Source organism: Agelaius phoeniceus, chromosome 7 (genome assembly GCF_051311805.1).
Source record: "Agelaius phoeniceus isolate bAgePho1 chromosome 7, bAgePho1.hap1, whole genome shotgun sequence".
NCBI lineage: Eukaryota > Metazoa > Chordata > Aves > Passeriformes > Icteridae > Agelaius > Agelaius phoeniceus.
The window spans coordinates 27,103,480-27,119,578 of NC_135271.1; the positions used below are offsets into that span (position 1 = coordinate 27,103,480).

At 38.0% G+C, this 16,099-nt stretch overlaps 1 protein-coding gene across 3 annotated transcripts in view; it reads left to right on the forward strand.

The window, feature by feature from the left end:
- CERKL (CERK like autophagy regulator) overlaps nt 1–16,099 on the forward strand; it is a 50,980-nt gene that overhangs the window by 24,146 nt on the left and 10,735 nt on the right. For all 3 annotated transcript variants that reach the window (XM_054636671.2, XM_077181353.1, XM_077181354.1), the window contains exons 3-5: nt 5,600–5,731; nt 10,679–10,742; nt 13,364–13,506. In XM_054636671.2, the coding sequence (XP_054492646.2) occupies nt 5,600–5,731; nt 10,679–10,742; nt 13,364–13,506 (339 nt within the window). The remainder of the gene's footprint in view (nt 1–5,599; nt 5,732–10,678; nt 10,743–13,363; nt 13,507–16,099) is intronic.

Sequence of the window (16,099 nt, forward strand, 5' to 3'; positions counted from 1 at the left end):
AAAGAGCTTGCTCACTGATAGAGTGTTCCTGAAATCTGATCTGTACATCACATGTACAGTGTTAAACTACTGTAAGATAACCACTGCCATCTTTATGCACCTCTGGGTCCTTGGCTCTGGGCTGGCTCCTGTAAGGCCCCAAAGGGCAGTTTAGACAGGGTCTAGTGTGCTGTTATCTTTTGTCAGCCCTGCTGCACACCCCACTCTCAGTGATTTCCTTTTATACATCACATTTTTGTACAGGATTTAAAGGCATGGCATGTGGGGACACACTTGTGTCAGTAGAATTCACTGTTTCATCTAAAATCCTCTGCACATGCAAATACATAGTGGTTCTGAAAGGGTTGAGGTAGGCTCAAAAATGAGAGAAAATGTACAGTTGTCAATGCTCATCAATTGTTTTTTAACAAGATAAGACTTACTAACAGCTGATTTGAAAAAGCTTTACTTAAAAACTCTGTAAACCAACAAGACAGTAAATGTGGTTAAGAATAAATGATAAAGTAGGAAAAAAAGCACAAAGTGCATTTTATTTTTATCTGCTGTTCTGTAGTATCTATCACACGGGGATTTGATATGAAAGCCTGAAACTTCATGCATGAAGTTTTAATTAAACCATTAATGTTAAACATTAACTTAGCTTAGTTAATATTAACAGTGGTGTCTCCATAGTTACATCAATGACTCTGCCTCATATTGTTAGTTTTTCTCATGTATAATATTCCTAATGTTGTATAAAGTATTTATAAATGTAGGTGGTAATGACATGATTCCAGGCTCTTAACTTTTGTAACATAAACCCATTTTGCTGAGGCTGGGGCCTGAAAGCAGCACAGATGTATGTCTGAGCACAGCGTCTCTGCTGCCCCAGGAGCCTTTGTTTTCAGAACACCCTGATTGACCCACCACCCTTCATGGTTCACTGATTCACTTGATAGATCAAGTTTAAACTAGTGCATATTAGCACATTTGTTAGTACTAGGGGAACAGTTGGCCTTCCTGCTTTAGGCTGCTGGCTCGTTTCAAATGGAGCAGCCAGGGAAAACAATAACAGAATACCAGTTAGGGGAGCCCCAAAAGGCTGGCAGACTGGGATCAGTTGCACACAGTAGTCAATGACATTGATTCATTCATATAGATGTTGTTTAAAGACAATTAAAAGATTATTATTCAAAAACACTTTAGAGAAGCTTCACAATTATATTGTGTGAAAGTTTAATCTTTGGCTGTTACAGGATATGCTTTCATTAAACTCAGTTGTTTGGTGCGTTCTAACGTGTCCAGTGCACACCAGGAATAATAAAGTGATAAATTTTGTCATGATCATCCTTTCATGTCAGTTGGCAATTATTTGGCACAAATAAAATCACTTCAGTAGGGCACCATCTCTGCTCAAATGTTTGTGAAAAATATTTCTGTCAATGAAATATTTTATCTCTCTAAAATGTAAATTGATATTCAAATAGTCATAAAGAGAGTATTTTAATACTTTGATCCTGTGAATTGAAAGTCTTTCTGGGATTTATATATTAACTCTGATATGCTTTGCAGCAATAGCCCAATATTGCATAATCATAAATAAAGTTTCTAGTTTAGAATGGTTTAATGAATTAATGTTTCTTAAAAAATTAAATTCAACCATTTCCTCAAAAATCTAGGATTTTTTTCTCCAACAGAAAAGTCTATTTTCTTTTGCCTCCATAGGATTTCTTTTGAAACTTTATATTGCCACCTAGGGTTAAATTTTTACATCTCACATGCAAAAACATTGAAGTGAGACAGTGATATTTGCTTTTCTCCCTTCAGTTTTCTCCTGATGTCTGTTTTGCAGAACTGTAACTCGCACTGTCTGGGTAACAGAAGTTTTGACACTTCATCTGCTTTCTCTACTTTTACAAACTGTATTTTTCTATTCTTTCCCTCTGCTTTGTCCATTGTACTCTTATATTTGTATGTTTGGGGTGTAGTTTTGGTTTGTTTTTTGTAACTTTAAAGGTATACTCAGATATCCATGGCTGAAGTCAGTTTTTACAATTTTTAGCTCTAGGTGTTGATGGGGGGGTTGAATGTTAGGAGGACCAGGTGATCACAGTTTCTTGTAAATAAGGTAAGAAACATGACAGCACATTTATGAATTTGGTTAAATCTTTCCTCTTTTGAAGCAGGAGTCCTTATTCTTAGAAGTTTTCCATTTAATTTTTAATTGGAAAACTTATAATTTGCCTGATGCTTTAGGCAAATGATAAAGTCACAGAAATTATTTTTTTGGTCTTAATATTTTTATAACTTCTACAGGACTGCAACAATACCAGTTACTAGATTTCAATTAAGACATAATGTCTTTATGATAATTATTTAGATGTATTAATAGTCTTTGGGAGCTTTTGTTTAGACTTCCTTGTTTGTGTTGTAATTCCTGTAATTACAACACAACACAAATGTAATTACATTCCACTGCAGTACATACCTGCAGTGCCTCTTTCTGTTTCCAGAGAATCAACATGATTTTAGGTTGGAATGAACCTCTGGAGATGATCTCTTCTGGCTTCCTGCTCAGGACAGGTGAACTTCTAATAAAGATCAGGTTGCTAAGAGCCATGTCCAGGGCAGTTTTGAAAATCGCTAAGGATGGACAGTGTCATCCATGGCTAACTGCCCTCATTGTGAAGGGTGTTTTTCTGGAATATTCCTTGTGCCACTTGTGTCTGTGGCCTCTTTGTCCCTGCACCTGCCGGAAGCCTGGCTTGGAGGCCTGTGGCTCACACAGGAGATGCTCAAGGAAAGATTTTGGTGGATTTTGTCCTTGGGGCTGGCCAGGCCGGCTGCCGCTGCCTCCTGCCCGTGGCCTGCTCCAGCCCCTTGCTGTAGGGGCAGCTCCATGTCGGACCTGCTGCCTTCATCTCCCTTGTGCTGGGAGCCTGCAAGTGGGGGCAGCTCTTCAGCTTCAGGCTCAGGAGATGCTGAGAACAAGGCTGTAGTGACATCCTTCGGACTGCTGGCTGTCCTCTTGTTCCTGCAGCCCAGCGAGCCCTGCCCTTCCTGGCTGCCCTGACACCGTTCCCTCATGTCGGCCCCGGTCCCTCGGGAGCTGCCCGTGCTCTCTGAGGTGCACCCTGCTGGAGCTGCCCGTGCTCTCTGAGGCGCTGGAGCTGCCCGTGCTCTCTGAGGTGCTCCCTGCTGGAGCTGCCAGTGCTCTCTGAGGTGCTGGAGCTGCCCGTGCTCTCTGAGGTGCTGGAGCTGCCCGTGCTCTCTGAGGTGCTCGCTGCTGGAGCTGCCCGTGCTCTCTGAGGTGCTGGAGCTGCCAGTGCTCTCTGAGGTGCTGGAGCTGCCCGTGCTCTCTGAGGTGCTGGAGCTGCCCGTGCTCTCCGAGGTGCTCCCTGCTGGAGCTGCCCGTGCTCTCTGAGGTGCTGGAGCTGCCAGTGCTCTCTGAGGTGCTGGAGCTGCCAGTGCTCTCTGAGGTGCTCCCTGCTGGAGCTGCCCGTGCTCTCTGAGGTGCTCCCTGCTGGAGCTGCCCGTGCTCTCTGAGGTGCTCCCTGCTGGAGCTGCCCGTGCTCTCTGAGGTGCTCCCTGCCGGAGCTGCCAGTGCTCTCTGAGGTGCTGGAGCTGCCCGTGCTCTCTGAGGTGCTCCCTGCTGGAGCTGCCCGTGCTCTCTGAGGTGCTCCCTGCCGGAGCTGCCAGTGCTCTCTGAGGTGCTGGAGCTGCCCGTGCTCTCTGAGGTGCTCCCTCCTGGAGCTGCCCGTGCTCTCTGAGGTGCTCCCTGCCGGAGCTGCCAGTGCTCTCTGAGGTGCTGGAGCTGCCCGTGCTCTCTGAGGTGCTTCCTCCTGGAGCTGCCCGTGCTCTCTGAGGTGCTCCCTGCTGGAGCTGCCCGTGCTCTCTGAGGTGCTCCCTCCTGGAGCTGCCCGTGCTCTCTGAGGTGCTGGAGGTGCCAGTGCTCTCTGAGGTGCTCCCTGCTGGTCCCGGCCCCATCCCACGCTCGGAGGGTTTGGCTGGCTCAGGTGCTGGGCTTGGGCTTTGGCTTTGTCTTATTGAACATCGTCAGGCTTTTCTCAGACCTTTCTTGTAGCTGATCAGGGTCCTCATGAGCAGCAACCCTTCCCTACTACACAGCTGCAGTCCTCCCCTATTTTCTTTTTCCTCCTTTTTGAAAGAGATGCTTTTGAACACAAGCTCTTGTTGCTGCAGGCATTCAGGATTCTCCAGGATTAATTTGCTGTGCAAGGTCTTGGCACTCTGTAAAACATTTTCACATAAGCATGGTTATACATTTTTTTGTGTATGATTTTGAGATTATAGCAGCAAACTGATACAGTAATTTCCTTCAGTATATTTAAGAGCTCTACTAAATTTTCTGATGCAAACTGGATAAACAGCTAGTTTTCCTTTCAAGATTCTTTGATGTGTTTAAATAAATGAAAAAATTATCTCTATGACTTCTATAATTATGTTTTGATCTTAAAGAATACTTTCCTCTTCAATGTTGAAATAGTGTTTAGCTATAATTTCTTTAATAACTGTTTCTGTTCAATTGTTGAGGTAGAGTAAGTGGGACGAGCTGCAGGAAGTCCCTGCTGACACTCTGAAGGTACATGAGGCTGCAGAAATTGAAGGAATATTCTTCATGGGGCAGGAAAATGTGCTTTCATTCTTGGCTCCCTATGTAGCTCCTTTGGCTAGTACTAATTTTGTTCTTGAATGTTGAAAGCAGTACACTTGCCAAATATTCTAGCTTTTGGCTAAGAAAGTGATAGTCTACCCTGATACCAAAACCAAATTCAGAATTGTTCAAATCAAGTCTTTGAAATAAACACCAAAAGAAGAGCAGTATTGCACACTACTGCTTGCTTCTTGTAGCAAAGCAGCATCACTGAACCATGGCAATTGTAGGAATTCTAGAATAGGGAATTTAAAAAGGAATATTATTGGTTTAGCCTGAGTTATTTACTCTTCAACAAAATGCCATGTTTCAAATAATAAAATTACTTCATGTGATCAGTGTGCAAGACAAGGTTCAGCTTTGCATAACAGCATTTCCTTGGAGTTTGTCACTCCAAAGGCCTAAATGAGCAATAATTCTCAGATTTCCAAATGATACTGCCAATTTTCTATTTCTTTATATTTTTGGACCTCCTTTACAATGAAGAAATTTCCTTTGGACTGTTTGGTTTGCACTGTCAGAAAAGAAAAGTGTTGGATTGTTGTGTAAGTTTTGTTGGGTGTTACTTTCGTAAACCTGCTGGGAGTGAATCATTAAATTCCAACAAGGATGCATTTTTATGTTTGGGCTTGTTTTCTTTTTTGGTGACCAAACTTCACACTCACCCTGCTCCTGAATCAGGGTTTAACTAGGCTGTGACATATGCACTTTTTTTCTGGTTCCTACAGCTGTTTATTAGCTGTACACACAAAATTAATGAATACTGTAATTTAAAGATAAGAAGTACACATGCAAGATAAAATTTTGGCTTTTTTTAGAGACTTTTTTAGACTGTAATTTACTTTTCCTGTCAAAATATTGTAATGGTTCTGATTTTAAAATCCCATTTAAGCTGTAAAAATAGTTGGGTTGTGTGTAATCTTGAATGTTTTGTTTTCTTTTTAGGTTTTCAAAATAGACCAAAATCCTTGAAAGTGTTTGTTAATCCAAGCAGCCACAAAAGAGAAGCCACTAACATTTATTATGAAAAAGTTGCACCTCTTTTTAAACTTGCTGACATAAAAACAGATGTCACAGGTAAGTTGCTACAGAAGTATAACTTAATCCTTTGTAAAACTAATAGTTAAGCATGTGAGACAATTTGAATTTACTGCTTATCCTTATTGCCTTTGACTGCAAGTACTGCATTTGGAGCTCTAGTTAATACAACACCATATATTTTTATTTTGTCCAAAAGTGCTTTAGTAATTCTCTTATTGATTCAGTACTTTTCATCTATAGCAATCAATACTAGTAATCTAGTCTTTTTTTCCTGTGTCTGTTTTAACTGACTTGAAAAATTATAGGAGATCTCATCTTGCAGTTGTTCCTTAAATTTATTATGAAATGATGACTAGTTCAGGTTACAGGCCAAAAATTATTTTGATAAAATCTCACTTAGCCATGAGAATATACTAGTGCAATAATGGTAGATGAAAATGATCATGCTAATTTTATTCCCTGTATCCATGTATTTTTTAAATACTTAGCCCACAATTTAAAGTAAAAGCAATTGAAGATTAAAGACACATTAGAAGAAATGTGGAAAAGATGGTCTGTATTAGAATTCTGTAGCAATAATTTCTTAACTATCCTGAACTGAGAGGGAATGCCAGCAGCTTTATATAAATTTTAATTTTCACAGACATATTTATCTACCTGGAAGGCATGGATCATAGTGTGAACAGACTAATAGTGCTGTCATATTTGAAATTGACTTGCCTTGTTTGGTCACAATTTTAGAAAAATGTTTTAATACAAGTTGTGAATATTATTTGTGGAGGTTTCAAAAAATTTTTTTCTAGTGGAATAAAAAAGTTTTAACTCTATTTTTTAATTATTTGTCTTTGAATTTTTAATAGAAAGCTTCTGAGTCAAGCCAGAAAAATGTTTAATGGCCTGTCCTTCAATTGAGGTTATTTTGGCAATGCTGAAATACTCCTGTGCTTATTAGCTGCCTAACACTCCTCCTACAGGCAAAATGAGAGAACTACATTGCAGTTTTCAATGCTGGTAGAGAACTAAATAATTAAGAATTATGCTTTTTTTTAAAAAAAGAGGGTGGTGGTGGGTGCTGAGTAAAAGTCCTGTCCACTGGTACCCTATTCTAATGAACACAAACACTTTGTTTCAAGTAAATTGAACTGGGTTTTTTCCTCCCATAATTGTTTTGGATTTTGTGAGGTTGGAGTGTGCCTCTTGCTATTCCTGCTGTTTTGGAGCATGGCCAATATTTACATAACTGGTGGTGTACAAAGGTGTATTAGGCACTGAAATTGTGAAGGCTTTTGTACAATTTTTGCACTGAAGACAGTTTATATTGAGACTTTTCCACATACACATATTTAAAATTCATTGAATGAGAAGTTAAAATTTGTTGAGCGCTAAAAATTTATAGCAAATTTGAACCTCTGAAGTGGCTTCTAGTGCATAAAAATTAAAAAATTTTCAGGTTACTAAAACCACTTCAGAACATCAAAGATTGACAGTGGAGTGCTGAAAGACAGAGCTCTCCTCAGCCAGTCTTGTACATTGGTAGCTGTTGCTTCCTCTCTGATCAGGCTTTCCAGATCTTATTCTTCATTATAGCTTCTCTTGGAATAAACTTCTTATGTGTTTAGAAATTTAGAATGGAAATATTTTCTCCTACCCAAGGACATATGGCAATCTAAAGACATGTATGTAAATAAGTGAGTGCTGAAGTAACACTTACTTTTTCTAATTATTTTAAAATTTTGTAGAGTTTTCTTTTTTTCCCCCCAGATGGCTTTGTGTGTAATAATTTAATAATTTCATTAAAAATAACCAAAGTTATTCTGGAGTGGATTGTGTTTTGCTGGGTTTTTGGGGTTTTTTTTGTCACATGCAGTAAGCAAATCTCTGAAGTGCTTAGAGCTCTAGAAAGTGTGAATTAGCATATTTAAACTGAAGCAATACTTTGAATTGTGGCTAAGGTGAAACAATAGTTAAAATCTGGCCTCTTTTAAGAATTGGGCAATTTTTTTGTGCTGCAGCTGGGATGTGGCTGCTAGGATAAGAACAGTGACTCTTCCAAAAATTGAGTTCTACAAAAGCTCACTCCACTGTTGAGATACCTGCAAGTACTGGCAAACTGTGATAATTGGAACTATTATTTTAGAAATACATTAGTGTCTTGCAAAATCTTACACATAGTTAAAGAAAAATAAATAAAAGAAACCCTGACAGAATCCTAGCTTGTCTCACTTCTCTTCCTAGTTTTGACTCTTGCTTCCATCTGTGCACTCCTACAACCTGGACCTTTAGGCAAAAATAACAGCCTTCCCTAACTCCTATTTTTAGGGCAGAACCACAAAAGAAAGGAATGTTTGAGAATTGGACAAAGAGCACTGGTTTATGGTAAATAGCACTGGCATATGGTAAATACCAACAGATAACTGGTGTTGGTGCTGGATGAGAAAAATCTGTTATCAGAAACAGTTAATCCCATTGATTTTAGACTGTGGCAGGAGTGCCAGTATGTTTAGGTGCCATGTGAAAGCATCCCCTGTTTTGAAGTGTTGAACTAATTTTATATTGCTTTTTCTGTGTGTAGTGGCCAAGCCCTTGGTTCTTGTTTGCCATGTAAAGAGGATGTTAAAGTGTTTTTGGAGTATGTGTGACTCTGTTCAAATGAGGTGTACCTTTGGTGTCCTTTCTTCAGAATGCCATTATCCAACACTTAAGGACAAAAGAAAGAGAAAATCTTTTGAGATTATGCATTAGAAATGGTTAAAAAAAAAAATATTTTTGTGATAATGATTTTGACAAATAGGAGATTTGGATCCTTCTCAAACAATGAAAGAAGCTTTCTTCCTATTACCAAAATACATTGAGAAGGTTTTTTTGTTAGTTTGTTTTCCTCCTGAATTGGAACAGTGCCAAATATTCAAACACTTAGCTTTTTTTCCAGCTATCAGAATGATTTATACATGCCCTTCTGGAGGTTGTCAAGCCTGCAGAAAACTTTCTAGACATGGTCTTTTTATGTCTGTGTTGGATTTTTCTAGGTTCTTTTTCTACTTGAATTATTCTCTATATATGTATATATGTTCTCACAAAGTTTTTCCTGAAAACCTCATTTTTTCACTGCCTTTTTGTCATGATGTGTCAAAATAGATCCTCTGTCATTCTCTCATGAAATTTTAAATTTCTTGTAATTCCCCAATCTTAAGCCTTGAGCAGTACTTCTACATAATTTCCAAACTTAAGCTACTAGATGCAAAGAGGATGGATTTGCTCTCAATCTGGCTAACAGTAGTAATTTTTACTGCCTTTATTGACTTCTCTGTAGACATGAGCCCTCTTTATTTTCATGTCCTTGTTCTTTGAGTGAATTAATTCTGTAACAGTAAGCATAACTTACATTACATTAGGAAAGCACTGAGCATGTTTTCTGTTACAAAATAAATCTTATTTACTGTTCCATTTTAATTAGACTGTACTCATAACTTTCTAAATGTCATCGTGTTCATTTAAAAAGGCATGTAACCTGGTAACCAACTCTATTTTCATGGGAAGAGTTTCTTTCACAGCTAAGCAATGGTAAGATATTTGAACCTTTCTGCATTTTTGCATGATGCACACTTTTATTGGTCACTTTTCACACAGCCTACAGATACTGTTAAAAGCATTGTTCCCGTTGGCAATGCCAGGCTGAATATGGTAGCTTATATAATGTGCTTTTATATTCCAGAGAGGCCCTGCATGAAAGTGAATTCTGTAAATAATTCCCAAAAGTTATTATAGTGATAGGTGTTTCTGCAGCAAAATGATAAATCTCTACCTTCCATATATTCAAAACAACTCTGTTTTTTTAATTAAGAATTTTCAAAACACCAAGCATGAGAACTTTGCTGGTACTGATTGGGGGATTTTGAACTTATAGGCAATATAAACAAATCTTTAGTGTGAAGTGTAAAAATTGTATCACCTTTATATTGATTTTGTTTTCCTTCTCATTTTTGGGACAAAAGATATATACAGTCACTATGTCCACACACATACTTGTGTGTTTGTTTAAATAGGAAGAGATAGGGGTATTTTCAGTTCTTGTAAGCAGCCTTTGAATAGTCTGTAGAAATATGGTTGGAATAGGTACAGCTATGGAATGATTGTTTTAGACATCAATACTAATAATTTTAGCAGTGTTTAGGAACACTGGAGAAAAGCCTTGAACTATGTGAGCACCAGGGACAGACAAGCATGAAAGATTAATGTAATTTTGCATATAATGATGCACATTCTTACACAAAAAATCCATCTGCAAGTGTCATGTCAGTCAGCAAAAGTCTTTGATGGGTGGCTGCAGCTGGGCTGTCTCTTCTGGCAAAGCTGCCCTAGAAAATGCTAAATGTAGTTATGATGCTCCGTGCCATCTGTAGTATGCCAGTTTATCCTGTCTTCACTGGCATTTACAGTACTATATGGGGTATCAGCAAACACAGAGACATCAATGTGGAGTGACAGATTCATTTCCTCCAGAGGCTATGAACTCTGGTGTATACTTGTGCCACCTTCCTCTGTGTGTTAGATGCTGTTGTCACTGGTATTTGGCTTGATTTCATACTTCTGTGTTTAACTCCTCTTATTTTTGATTTAGCAATTTGCATATCCTAACACAAAGACAATTAACTTTGATTGATCCTCAAGTAATTCTATCTTAGCTGAGGATATGCTTATTTTCCTTAAGTTTACCAACTGTGTCAGTGCTAGAACTTGCATTTTGATGTGACAAACATCTTGAATTATCCAAATTTAAATGCATGAAATAGCCATGTATCTGATAGCAGCTGTAATTTAGTGTTTGGCCTTTTAGCTAGCATAACTGTAAAATATAACTTCTATACTTTTAATGCCTTAATGACTTAAAAAATAATCTGAATTGAATTACTCTGTGTTCATTATATTGGATGGACAAAATAATTTAAAATTACCTAATCTGCTGCTAATTGATGTTTTCCACAGTAACTGAATATGAAGGACATGCTCTCTCAGTACTTAAAGAATGTGAACTGCAGGCATTTGATGGGTAAGTTGGTTAGTGACTATGAAGGTTAGTAAACCTCATCATGTTGTTTTTTATTTGTATTCCAATAAAATTATGTCAGTGGGTATTTAATGAGTTACACTGTTTCTCATATATATGAAACCTGGGAAATTCAGTTCTTATTAAATACTTTGGTATTTATTAATTACTGACAATAGAAATACATCATGGATTCATAAATAATGGCAAATAAACATAAAACTCTCTGAAATATGCTTCATGTAGGTTTCAGTCTCTGTATTTGTAAGAATACAAAGATAAAGAAGAAAAAACCATGGATTTTATTTTCCACAAATATCTTCTACACTGAGTCATTTTTGAATTGTTTCATCTTTGATCTTTGGGTAAACACTGAGAACTTCCCCTGTAAGGCTTTCTCCAGTATCCAGATCTAAGCTGGAAGAAAGGAACCCTTTTGAAAGATCATAGGCATATGTACCTCTACCTTTTTTACTATTAATTTTTTTTAGAGACACAAAAATGTAGAAATGACAAGACAACATGTTTTTTTAATTCACTGCAGTATGTAAACAATATAGCAATGCAGTTTCTGAGCTTGATTTTCTCACTAGGAGAGTTATGGTTCCTTCCATGTTAACAGCACATGAAGTAAACTGAAATTTATGATTTGCAGTAGAAAACTGGCAGTTTATATCTCAGTCCTTTCTGAAAGTGACACTCCTATGTGTTAATTCTTTCTCAAAGCTGTTTGTTTGTATTTATGATTTCTCTGATTTCCCCAGTCACTATTCTATTTTTAAAGACCACAGGCAGATGTCTTATACACTCCACGTTTTTTTTGCTATCCACTTTTTTTTGGGGGACACTGAAAATTGAGGCACTTCGTTAATTTGGCTTTTTACCCCTGACTTGGGGCTGAGCTTTGGTGACAAATAGAGGGACTGCATTTGTGATGCTGCTGTCTCAGCTGGCTTTTCCTATCTGCACAGAGACAGAAACAGACAATGCCCATCCATACATTTCTTCCCTAGGCATGAGCCTAAAGGATATTTAGAGTAGCCTGGGTTACTCAGTCCTTAGTGAATAGTTGATTAAGAAAGTTGCATCTGATGGTTAAATAGATGCTTCTTTTTCTTAGAAAGATGTTTCTTTCTCTCTTTCTTCTTCAAGGTCTGAGTAAAATTTGTTTGCTCAAGACTTTCTACTCCTTATGCATATCAGGCTCTCACTGATTAGCATTGGAATCCCAGGTGCCTGCTGGTATCTCTATTTCCAGCCAAAAAGGCAACTCTTGATGATTAATGCTAAAAGAGTAAAAAACAAAATTAGCAGCATTTTCATGTTATTCCTTGGACTCTCTCTACACAGCACTCCAAAATCAGAGGAAAATATATCTGTTTTCAAAAGTTTTAATAGCTAGAAGACAATCCACACAAGTCCTTCTTGTATACAAGAAGGTATACAGTTTTTCAGACTTCAAAGATTAACTGGTTTTGCTAATGTGACAGAGAATTTTAAGCCTGGGAATAAACAAAAAATGAGTCAAAAGAAAGGCAAAGAATCCTGATTGCAAGCAGGAAGAAAATGTGCTTCAAACTTTTATATTCTATTCTTCAAGCTATATATTGTAATTTTTTAAATTTAATGTGGCAGTGTTTAGCTAGATAGAGGAAATGTTCCTAAAAATTAGAGATTAAAAATCAGCTTGGAAATATTAATATAAACTAAAGAAAAATGTTAAAGGTGATGAGGTAATTAAATTTAAATATTTGATAACACTAATAACATAATGAGTGTTTTCTTATAAAGATCTGACCAGTTTACCTGGTTGAATGACTGGGCATAGTTTCACAACTGCATTCATACAGATATTTGAAAAGAATATAGTTTAGGTGAATTGCTCCCAGAGTAACTCTGATGTTTCTGTCATAAATGCTTGGAATGTATTATTACTATTCTTATCATTAAAATATGTTTACTAATTTGGAGAATCACTGTAATATGTACTTAAACAAACAAAAACAAGGAAAAAAAAGGTTTGCTGTAACAGAGCTTTTAGAGACAAATGCATTCCTCTCTATAGCCACAGCAGGTGGGAGTTTAATTACGTGCTCCAGAAGCAGTGATTAAGTACCTTTGTGCAAAGGATTGCTGGCACTAGGATTTTATACTTTGCTAAATCCCTCAACTGCCTGCATAGTGTAGGAAAATAGCTGTTTTCAAGTGTTTTTTTATTTTATTGCAATATTTGGTGAGTTGTTATTGTAAGGGCAATTAAAAGGCATTGGAATGTTTGTATGGGTCAGCATTGAAAGATGTAAAGAGCTTTTCCACTGAGGCACTGAAACATGTGTTTGGTTCTTCCATCTGATCAGTTTGTGTGCATGATGTGTGGTAAGGTAAGAAAAACTTAGTCAGTTTTTAAGGATATTTACTCCTACTCAGACAGAAAGCAGAAATAAGAATGCTTAAGGAGCATTCAGGTAATGATCTGACAGTGAAGCCCAAGCTAGTTGTTAAAGAAAGAATGTTTTTAGCTTTTTGAAATATCATTATGTATATCGTGTGGGTAGCTGCTTTCCACTTGTTTGTTCAGTTATGAAAGAGTTTGTTTTGAACTCTTTGGCATTTTTGTGTTGTAGGGTGGTTTGTGTTGGTGGAGATGGATCTGTCAGTGAAGTTGCTCACGGGCTACTGCTCAGAGCCCAGATAGATGCTGGGAAAGACACAGAATATGTGTCAAAGCCTGTCAGAGCACCAGTTCCTCTTGGAGTAATACCAGCAGGTGAGAATGAAAGGTACTGTTACATTTTGTTAGTCATCTGTTTTTAGTCCCTCTGGCATGTTTTACAGTTTTGGCTACTAAAGGCAGTTCTTGATGCTAAAGCTTCAGTTATGTAAGGGAGCTATTGAATAAACGTCCTAAATTGGTGATTTATATTGATTACAAATGACTTGATTTTAAATTGTAATGATAATTTATAGTAATGGCACAGATGAGCTCTTTGCCTGAAGGAAGAAGCTGAGAAAGAACAAAAATAAAATAATTTTCAGCTGATCCATACAAGATCAAGTTTCAGTCTTATTTCCTGACAAAAATGATATAAAATGAAAACTTTATTTTCTAGATTTTCCTGATTTGCATCTCTAGTTTTCTTGGCAGAATTCTCAGTTGGATTCATGGTTAGGGTCTATTTTAAAATGGTGTCCCAGAAATACATTGTGTGCATTATATTAAAAAAAAAATATTGTGTGCAAAAAATTACTTTCTTCTTTACAGACATGAAAATCTGTCTCTCTTAAAAAGTCATCTTGCTCTTTTATTAACTTGTATCTGGTGGTGTGGTTTTGTTTGTGTTGGGGGGTTTGTGTGTCCCTTCTCCTCAGTGTTGGTATTGGCCCTCCTTGGAGTGTAGCTGTGCCCAGCAGGAAGGCTTTAGCAAGAGCTGCTGTGGTTTAAGCCCAGCCAGCAGCCCAGCCCCACACAGCTGTTTGATCACTGCCCACCTGTGGGACTGGGGGAGAATCAGAAGGGTAAAAGCTGAAAAACACTTGGGTTGAGATAAAGTTTAATGGGAAAAGGACCAGCAATGCAAAAGAAGGAATTAATTCCCTGCTTCCCATGTGTTTAGCCATCTCCAGGAGAGCAGGGCCCCCATCACACGTAACAGTGGCTTGGGAAGACAAATGCCATCACTTCCAATGTCCCACCCTTCCCCCCTTTTATTACTGAGCATGGTGTCATATGTCTGGAATATCCCTTTGGTCAGCTGGGCTCACCTGTCCTGGCTGTGTCTCCTCTCACCTTCCCAGGCACCCCCAACTTCCTTACCAGCATGGCAGTGCAAAAAGAAGAAATGGCTTTGTCTCTGTGTAAGCTCTGCTCAGCAATAACAAAAACATCTCTGTATTATCAATCTTGTGTTCAGCACAAATCCAAAACACAGCCCCATAGTAGCCATTGGGAAGAAAATTAACTACCCTAGCCAAAACCAGCACAAATCAGTACAGTCAGGGTTGATTCTGGACTACCAAATGAGTCACTTCTCTTGAAAAGAAGAGAGGCATTTTTGCATGAACACTACTCTCTGGTGTGAATGTGTGCTAAGACTACTTAGTTCCTCAGATGTTTTTAACTGGTATGGAAAACATTCCTACAGCCAGTAAAACAGCAAATCGCTGTTCTGAGTTTTCTACAAAAAAAGGAGCATGACACTTTGAACTGAGCCAGCAGATTTTTAAATGCTTTGTTTTGGTTTGCACATATAAAAGGAGCATTAGTTGCTTCTTAAGGAGCAAGATTACATTAGCTTTATCTCAGGTTAAAAAGCCCTTGATAAAAGAGACAACAATGTCAAAGACTTGAAGGTAATGAATTTGAGTACAGAAGTTGGGCCATCACTTACCAGCTCAGTTCCTGTGAATATCTCGATGGTGTTGAGACAGAATCTTTGCAGCCCCTGACTCCATGTTGTGTGTGGGTCACTGTGCCTCTCACTGGTGCCTTCTATCCTCAGTTTAAGACCAATATGTTGTAATCAGAAAGGACTTTTAAACCCAAAAGAATTCCATAGGGTTTCTTACACAGAATGGCATAGATTTTGTGAAAGAGGATCTGAACAGTTTATAAAATGATATTGTGAGAAATTCCTAATAGGTTCTTAAAAACAATCTGTTGTTTGTTTGATTTCCATATTCCTGATATTCCATGAGGTGCTCAGTTAGGAAACAGGTAAGTATGATACTTGTTCTCATGAGGATGCAGCTCTGGTCAGTTAATTTTTTTTCCCCATCAGAAATCCATTGTACAACATTATTAGGATTTTCCAGCCAAGTAGGATCAACAACTGAATTACAGGATAGTATTATGTGGGTGGTGTAAAATCTGGTTTTAGTCTCTATAATAAGTACCTAAGACAGCATTTTGAACTTTCAGTCTTCTTGATGGGAAGAGGATGCTTTTGAAACAATTTACCTCCCGAAGAGAGAGGTCCAGAGGGGAGTATGTTTTTACTGAAATACTCTACTGAGCTGCCTTATTGTGGTCCAAATCAAATGGATGAGATGTGGGGAAGCCTGCAGTTGTACTGCTGGCCATTAGCAAGAGTGTTTGTTGCTATGGGAACTACTGCTAAGAAACTGTATGGAGGGGGAAACAGAGAAAGGGGAGGGGGAACTGTGGAAGGACATTAAAAAAGCTATCCAGTTGTTACAGAATAAGAGACAATCTATATCTGATGCCTGTGAACCTTTTGATCCAAAGGGGTCCCTATAAATAAATTCGTGATTCCAAATTAATTCAGAAAATAAAATATTACTGAGGGATTTTTAATTTCTGTGATATTTCAGGCAAAGAACCAAAATGTTGGTGCAGTTTT